The sequence below is a fragment of the Anneissia japonica genome, unplaced genomic scaffold (genome assembly GCF_011630105.1).
Source record: "Anneissia japonica isolate Jap-2015-1 unplaced genomic scaffold, ASM1163010v1 scaffold573_len2283161_cov171, whole genome shotgun sequence".
In the NCBI taxonomy this organism is placed as follows: domain Eukaryota; kingdom Metazoa; phylum Echinodermata; class Crinoidea; order Comatulida; family Comatulidae; genus Anneissia; species Anneissia japonica.
This window is the reverse complement of record NW_022719802.1, coordinates 57,156-66,157: the sequence shown is the minus strand read 5'-3', so window position 1 is coordinate 66,157 and position 9,002 is coordinate 57,156. Positions and strand designations below refer to the sequence as shown.

Here is a 9,002-nt window from a genome sequence, read left to right as displayed (position 1 = left end):
CCCCCCCCCAAAAAAAAGAACTTGACTCGTGTATGAATCGAACCCACATGGTTATTAAAATATTATTGCTATTTAATTGTGCATATTGTTAGGTATAGACTGACGTAACTAGAGTAACTCAAATTACTAGAACAATTCTTATATAGTATTTTTTTATTTACATTTTTGTAAACTTTGAACGATACAGACATATAATTATTAAATAAAAAGTTGACACTTGAATTTCATGTTGATTTTTAATGTTGCGTGTAGCCTATGACAGTGTGGAGGTGATGATTGTTAATTGCAGTACAGTATGATAATGTTTACAAAACAATTTAATTAAACAATATAGAAATGCCAAAATCATCTGATTCCCTTCGGAGACTGGGTATATTTGTTCAAAAAATAAAAACCACGGGTCTTAATGCCAACATTTCTTTTTTGTATTTAATTGCATACATGATAAGCCTACATAGAAATACTGTACTGTATACGCAATAACAAATACAAAACACAAATATTAAAGTGTTGCATGACCATTGTGAAATGTACCACCTGTCTCTGTCCCGGCGGGGGGGGGGGAGGGGGCTGATTCCCCAGACGAGGGCTCAGACTTAAACCGAAGAAAGCAATGTGGGCGTGGTCGAGCTTCGATTAAAAGGTTTTGAAATTGTCCAGGGGGAGAAGCCCCCGAAAAATCTTAACAGTTTAGTGGTGTGGCATCCCGCCCTCCCCGCTCCGCTGGGTCCACCTTTTTTTTTTTAAATTATTATTATTATTTAGTCAAGATTTTTTTATCATATTTTTTTTAATTTTATTTCATCAAAGTCCAACAGTGACCAAAGTCACCCTTTAAAGGATTGAATAATAAAATCTAAACATAAATAGGTGAATATACAGTTACGATAAGTAAGAATAACTAAATATTACTAACATTGGCCAAAACATTTTGACGAAAACACATAAGAGAATCACAGAAAATGTCAATAGAAAAATCAGTTTTACATAAAGAATTGTATAACTTAGGCAGACGATTAATAAACCCATGATTAATAACGTAGATAGTACTCATGCATTTAAAAATGAAAATTCAATCAAAAAGTTTACGGCGGTCAGCTAAAGGGGTTAAAAAATCTTTACTAGCAAAACCAAATTTGCGAGAATAAAGTCTAAGAAACTTATTTTGAGCACGTTGTAACCTAGTCGACTGATGCAGAGAAATAGAATTGAAAATAACACAACAAAATTCAAGATTGGTCCTAACTAAAGACTTATATAAAGTAACTAAAGCCTTACTATCGTTAATATGTCTGCAATGCCTCCAGAGAAAACCAAACCATTTGTTACTTTTGGAGACAATGAAATTAATATGATTACAAAAAGTTAAAGAACTATCGAAGAAAACACCAAGATCCTTGTGTACATAAACTCTTTCAAGTAAAATATTGTTAATTTTAAAGTTATACAAAATGGGTTTTTTCATGAGTGTAATGGACATTGATTTGTATTTGGAGGCATTGAGAGACATACACCATTTATTGCACCAGTCAATAAGACCATCCACATCCTCTTGAAGTAACAACATATCGTTCATGGTGGAAACTGATTTGAATAATTTAATATCGTCTGCAAATAAAAGGAAATTAGAGTGACAAGGAATGAATGAAAAATCGTTAATAAACATAATAAAAAAACAGTGGCCCAAGAATGGAACCTTGTGGAACGCCTGAAAGAACTGGAAGCCATTCTGATGTATGTCCATCAATGATAACCCTCTGAAATCTTCCCTTTAAATAACTAGTAAAGAAAGCAATAAGGTCGTCGCTGAAACCAAACTTTTTGAGTTTATACAAAAGAAGATCATGTGGAACCCTGTCAAAAGCTTTGGCCATGTCTGTATAGATAACTTCGCACTGACCTTTGGAACAGATGCCTTGTTAGGATTTAATTCACCAAGGTGTTTTTGTATTCTGTTTTGACTAAAAAGAATTTGAGGAAACTTGTCTAAAGGATAGTCAGGAAAGATGAGATAATCAAAATTGCTATTTTTAGGGTTGTAAACTGAATAGAAAAAATGATTATATAGATTTTTCTTTATCTCTAGATGAAAAAGCAGAGCAACCATCAAAATGTAATTCATTACATTTTCGAGAAGATTTTAACCAAGACCAAAAACGTTTAGGATTGCAACTTAGATCACTACATAAGGAATTAACATAGGAACGGTACCTAAATCTACATAACCGCTTGAAGTTAGATCTGGCAAAACGAAAATTTTCAATACTCAATCTAATAATATTTCTCTTCTTTTTTCTAAAGTAAGTTTCTTTAAGTCTAAGTGCATTATAAGTTCATTGTCGAACCAGGGAGGAAGTTTTCTCTTAGGTCTAAATACGGGAGCTAAATCATTAATTGTTGCAAAAATTAGATCGTAGAATATATCCGTTGATTCATTAACATCAGGAGCAAGATTGAGTATGTCCCAAGGGATATGGGTAAGTGTTTCAATAAAATCGGAATTATTAATTTTTTTAAAAGTTATAACGTAATCGTTGGTCATTGTTGTAATTATAATTATTATTAAATTCAATTGGATAATTAAAATGTATTGCACAATGGTCAGAGGAAAATATATCATCTCCAGCTGTAACTTCATTACATGTCGTATTGCACAATATGAGATCAAGAGTGTGATTCGCACATGTCGGAAATTGTATAAATTGGTTAAAATTGTTGCCATGTGAAATGTTGTCAATAAAATATTTCCCATTTGAATTGTCGGGTGCTTCACTCATCAGTGTATTACATTTGTTGTTATCTGTATACCATTTTATCTCAGGATAATAATAAAATGTCATGATTATTAGCCTTGAAATTCATATTGCAAATTATTGATAGATTCATTAAGAAGGTCAATAGAACTTTTTGGAAAAGCAGGTGGACAGTAGTACACGCCAACTATTAGGTTTTTCTTTCTCGACAGTTGTATCTTGACCCACAACAGTTCATGACAATCTTCAAACTTGTCCAGACGTTTTGACTTGAGTTTACTGTTGATAAGAAGTAATACACCACCTCCACGCTTGTACTCTTGTCGGTCTTCTCGGTATAAATCAAAGCCATTTAAGGATAATTCACTGTCATCTACGGATTTGTTTAACCACGTCTCGGATAACGCTATGATGTCAAGGTGTTTCATTAAAATATGACTTAACAGTTCAGTCTTATAGGTTTGCATTTTATTGTTGATGCTACGGACGTTTTGGTAGTATACGTTAAGCTTTTTTTTTTTTTTTACATTACGTGTGCTGTTACTATTGGGCCCGGGATTAACTTCTATATCACCTCCAAGTATGAATGAGTTAATACGAAGTGTACTTACGGATTACTTAATGAAGATTAACAATCTTGCTTAACAACAGTATCAACATTGTAATACATTATAGTATAATTATAAATATAATACTAAGACTAATGATAATAAAAATATTGATTACAATATTTATAATAATAATACGGTAATAGCAATGATAACATTAATATACAAATATTATAATAATAAAATAATAATTATAATAAATATTATTATTATTATTATTATTATTATTATGATATTAATAATAAAAAGGGTGGTAATAGATGTAATTTTATGCAAAAAAATGGTATCTGTTCGGCTTATACATTAAAAGTATAATACATATATTATATAGAAACAATATTAAAGGTTAATGTTGTTAACAACGATGATGATGATGATTACGATGACTAGTCGACTTCTTTTTTGTAAGATGGAGAATGTGTGAAAGGGAGATTCTTTCTGATGTCCATGTTTTCGTGGCGCATAGCATACAATGAATGTCATGTCATTCAAAACAAAGGCGTTGCAGTAGAGGTGCTACCTGTGCCAAATCTATTTTGCAATCATGAGGAAGCTGACACAAGGATGATACTGCACAGTGTGTGCAGCAAAGTCAAACAGTTGCATTGTTGTCAATAGCCCAGATACAGTTTAGTTTTGAAATTTTGACATTCTATGCTATTTACTGTAATAAGAATGAGAAAATTTAACTGACCGTTTTCAAGCGGGTGAAAACGTTGAATTTTGAAGAACTTAAAAGTTATTAAAAGACACCGCAGAAGTCAGAAAAACTCATTTGCCGCCATCTAGGAATCAAATTTTTCCATGACCCCCTTTGATTTTGTGGGTTTGGAAACATTCTGACCCCCCCCCACCCCTAAAATTGAACCCAGATCCGCCCGTATGTTTGCTTTATTATCAATTGTCTCACAGAAGTCAGTGCCAGTAGGTATGACTAGGTCACGTTAAGAAAGCTCGAACACAGCCTAGTTTTTATTTACAGGGTATTTATTTATTTATTTAGTTATTATTATTATTATTATTATTATTATTATTATTATTATTATTATTATTACTACTATTATTATTATTACTATTACTATTATTATTATTATTATTATTATTATTATTATTATTATTATTATTATGGAGAAAAAAAGAAAATTATATTCAAATTTAAAACTATGATTCAGAGGAAAATTATTTTTGTAGTGTTGTAGAACTGATTTGTTTAAGACACGAAAAGCATATTTGACAAAACACTCGGAAGCGGATGATAAGTACAGATTTTGATTATTTAAAAATGGTGAAAAGAGGGAGTACGGACCTTTTCCTTACAGCTTAGAAAAATTAGTTCTACAACATACATAAGTACAAAGAAATTTCCTCCTAAGGAGCCTGGCATATACCCTATATACGGATTTTAATTACATTTCGATATACATATTTAATACATTTTTTCTGGTCGTCACATAGGTATAATTTATTTGCAAAAATAACAGGAACTACTTAAGGAATGCTTGCCATCGAGGGGCTCTCTCGGTCTATCGGCGACGATTAAAGAACTGCTTAAAAAGAGTAAATTATTACAAAAAATATGAAATTGGATATTAAGTAGTGAAATCATAAAAAAATAATCTATAAATATAGTTACATGAAATTCGACTGCTAAAAAGATTGAATGGAATTAAACTATACAGGAGGCCGCTAACTGTATTATACAATATACACAGGAACCCACATCACGTTAGACACAGAACGCGCATCGCGTTTGACACAAAATGGCTTCTTCTTAATGTCGCAGCTCTATGGCTATATTCAACTGGTCGTTCTTCGTTAAACTACGCCCACCTGCGCAGCGGTAAAATCCTACTCAACGACCAGTCGAATAGAAAATTTGTAAATACTCGACAAAACAAAATGGCTGTATAGTTACCGCCATACACGTTGCGTAATCCAAATTGCTTCAACTTGTGGTAGTATGGGATTTTCGTAAATAAAAATATTTTCATCCAGTTTTTGAATTCTGTTAGCCTACAATTATTTTTTGACTCCATGTGGGTAGATATTATAATTTTTATTTTATGAAATTTAATCTAAGTTATATTAACGCAAATGTTGTTTATAAACTCACCAATCGGCCATGTTTTTTTTTTTGGTCACGTGGATAACTTAATGCTAACGCACTCTGGTTTACGTTAATTTTCGTTGTCAACGAAGTCTATATTTAACGAACCAGTTGAATGAAAATAATACTCAACGAAAATTCATACTCAACGAAATGAACCAATCGAATAAACTCTATGCCTCTCTGCTGTATGTTGTGCCAGAGCCATGGCCAGAGCCAAAAGAGTTGCGACATTCCACTCCTTGGTTTACGAAAGTCACGTGGTACACACCGTCCATTTTGTTACATAATCTTCCCGATGAACACATGCAAAGTATATGTGTTACGTACATTGCATATTAATTTCACACACTTAATTGGGTTTACAATTATATTTTATAACTAACATCACTTAGTATGGACAGCGTATAAGAATTCATATGTATAATCGAATATTTGCGCGCGTGCGTGCTCGCGTAAATGATTGAAATAAAATTAGAATTGTTTTCAATTATCGTTAATTCGTCACATTTTAATCAATGAAGACTCGACCTATTTTATTTAATGGTAATCTTTTCTTTGGTCTTAATTGTTTTTAATAGTATATATATATATATATATATATATATATATATATATTTCTTCCTTAATTATATAATTTTAAATCATTTATCAGTTGCATTATTACACTGTATACGTTCATCCTTAAAATTTTATTTTTATTTTCTCATTCGCCTAGATACGTTCGGAAAAATATTTAAGCTAAATAAAAGAAAAAAAATTAATTTTTTTCCCGACCCTTTCTGACGATCTTTAAAGGTTGTTCGCTAAACAATATTAGAAAATGTTCTTAATTTCAAATCTTTGTACAGCCTGTATAAATACGAATGAAAATGAAAATAAAGGTGATGTTTAATAATCTTAAAAATGATTTGCTGTTTCTATTGCATACTATTATATAATTATTATAACTTTATTGGAAACGAAGCTTTTAAAACAGCGGACACGCTCTCGCAGTGTGTTTATAAAACTAACATACTGTACAGCCATAATACAATATTAAAATAGAGGCGAGACTTTTAATACAATAAAATGTACGTTACATAATTACACAAGTTGAATATATCACAGATCCTGTATCATTTAACACTTACAATTTTTAACATTTACAGCAAAGCACAGTTTATACTATTATAAAGACCTATACTATTATAATATTTATAAATAATTATAATCAAATTAATAACATAAGATTTGTATAGGGCTCGCTCATATTCAAATTTAAAGAGCAACAATCTATATACGCTAGACGGATTTAAATTACATTTTGATATACGTATTTAATTAATTTTTGCTGGGTGAAATCATAAAAAAAAAAATCTATAAATAGTTTCATGAAATTCGACTGCTAAAAAGATTAAATGAAATTAAACTATACAGGAGGCCGCTAAATGTATTATACAATATTATACACAGGAACGCACATCACGTTAGTCACAGAACGCGCATCGCGTATGACACAAAATGGCTTCTAAATTCTCAATGTCGCAACTCTTCTATCTATAGCTCTGTGTTGTGCAATCGTTTAGCTCCCTCTTTTGCAAATTCGTTTGGCGGTTTCGCTAAACAAGATGGCCGCTTACAGTGAAGTTATAACTTCTAATTTTCCATCCATTGATAGTGAACTTTTAGAGTACGTTACAGGTAATGAAATTGTACTACACGAATCGCATACGATGATATAATTGCAAGTTCTAACCACCATAGGTCTAGGCATATATCAGTTGTATAGGCAGTTTTGGCTATGTTTTTGATTGATTATCGTCATGCCCTAAACTAACCTAACACTACAGTACAGACAGTAACAGATGGCCGTGCGGCGTGTGTGCTGTGGGCTAGACACTAGCAGTAGCATAGCATAGGGCTAGGCTAGGCCTAGGCCTAGTCATAATCAAGAAGGAAGTATAAAGATAGGCTAGCCTATTATACTATAGGCCTAGTAGGCCAATTTAAAATTATAAAAGGTTTTGACGAGATAAACAGAGACCAGTTTTTCGAATTTCACAAAGAAATCTACATATAAACACGTGTCAGTGGTGAGTGGTGGCTCCGAATCAAGCCCTCCTCTTTCTTTTATTGATTTTGTTGTTGTACTGTGCTAAGGAATAAAATAAAAAAAGTGTTGTTGTGCCGAAAAGCCTGGGTCAAAGCAGGCTAATTAATATCAGTTTTTATTTGAAGTCGGTCGCTTTAGCCCTTCAATTTTCAGCATGAGAGTAGGCAGAGGGGAAATGTGATACTGCTCCTCACTATGGCTGGTAGGGGTCCCGATGGCCAGCTGAAATTTTGTAATTCCAAATATGCAAAAAAAAAAAAAAAAAACACCAAAAAGAAAAACAGTTTTTTGTTTTTTTTTGTTTTGTTGTTTTTTTTTACCACACACACATAAAATATAAATTAAACGATAAATATTACAATTGAAATTACATTTCAAAAAAAAAAAAAAAGTGTGCGGTAGGAGGTCAAAATAAGTTTGTAAACAAACTTTAAGACATGACCACCAGTTCAATCCCTATGTCACCATTAGTTTGTTGCTCATACTGATCACCACTTATACAGTACCATCATTGACCCCATACCCCCCCCCAAAAAAAACCCCTTTAAAAACGTTACGTGTTCCATGGAAACATTATTTTATATCTAATACACTGTAGGTGTTTTGGAAAGTGGTAGCGACGACTTTGAATCTTTGTAAACAAACTTTAAGACATGACCACCAGTTCAATCCCTATGTCACCATTAGTTTGTTGCTCATACTGATCACCACTTATACAGTACCATCATTGACCCCATACCCCCCCCCAAAAAAAACCCCTTTAAAAACGTTACGTGTTCCATGGAAACATTATTTTATATCTAATACACTGTAGGTGTTTTGGAAAGTGGTAGCGACGACTTTGAATCTGAAGAAGATGTAAACGAAGCTGTAGGAGGAATTTTGGTGGAGGTTGCGGGCGAGGATGAGATGCAACTTGTCAGCCAAGTTTGCCAACAACTCTGCAAGATCCTCAAACTGTAAGATGGACGAACATTATTTTCCAATGGACTTTTTTAACAATTGAATGTAATGTAATGTAATATAGTGGGATTTACTATAGCGCATTACACCGAAGTCTCAATGCGCTAAAATAAAATAATAAAAAAAAGAAAATCGAACTTAAGATTCTATGCTAACCAACTAAGGAAAGGAACCGAAATGAAAGGACTATAGCAGAAGAACCGCACATCATCGCACTGTTCTCCCACAATTTAAGACCAGTTGTCAAACAATGGTTAGCTGGAACATAATTCACAGGTGCCATAATGATGCACGGTATCTATTCTAACTAATGTTATAAAAAAAAATTAAAAAATAAAAAACTAATAACATATAGTATAAGGCCAAGTAAAAAAAAAAACATGTTTCGCGTCCCCACCCGCATTGTTTTTTTTGCCCGCCTTGATTTTTTTTAAATTTTTTATTTTTGGAAAATTCATGAAAATAAAGAAAAAATA

At 32.3% G+C, this 9,002-nt stretch overlaps 1 protein-coding gene across 1 annotated transcript in view; it reads left to right on the top strand.

Moving 5' to 3' along the window:
* Positions 1–7,023: 7,023 nt before the first annotated feature.
* LOC117111034 (ATP-binding cassette sub-family F member 3-like) overlaps positions 7,024–9,002 on the top strand; it is a 29,325-nt gene continuing 27,346 nt past the window's right edge. The window contains exons 1-2 of the mRNA XM_033253901.1: positions 7,024–7,151; positions 8,378–8,522. Coding sequence (XP_033109792.1) covers positions 7,079–7,151; positions 8,378–8,522 — 218 coding nt within the window. The 5' untranslated portion in view covers positions 7,024–7,078. The remainder of the gene's footprint in view (positions 7,152–8,377; positions 8,523–9,002) is intronic.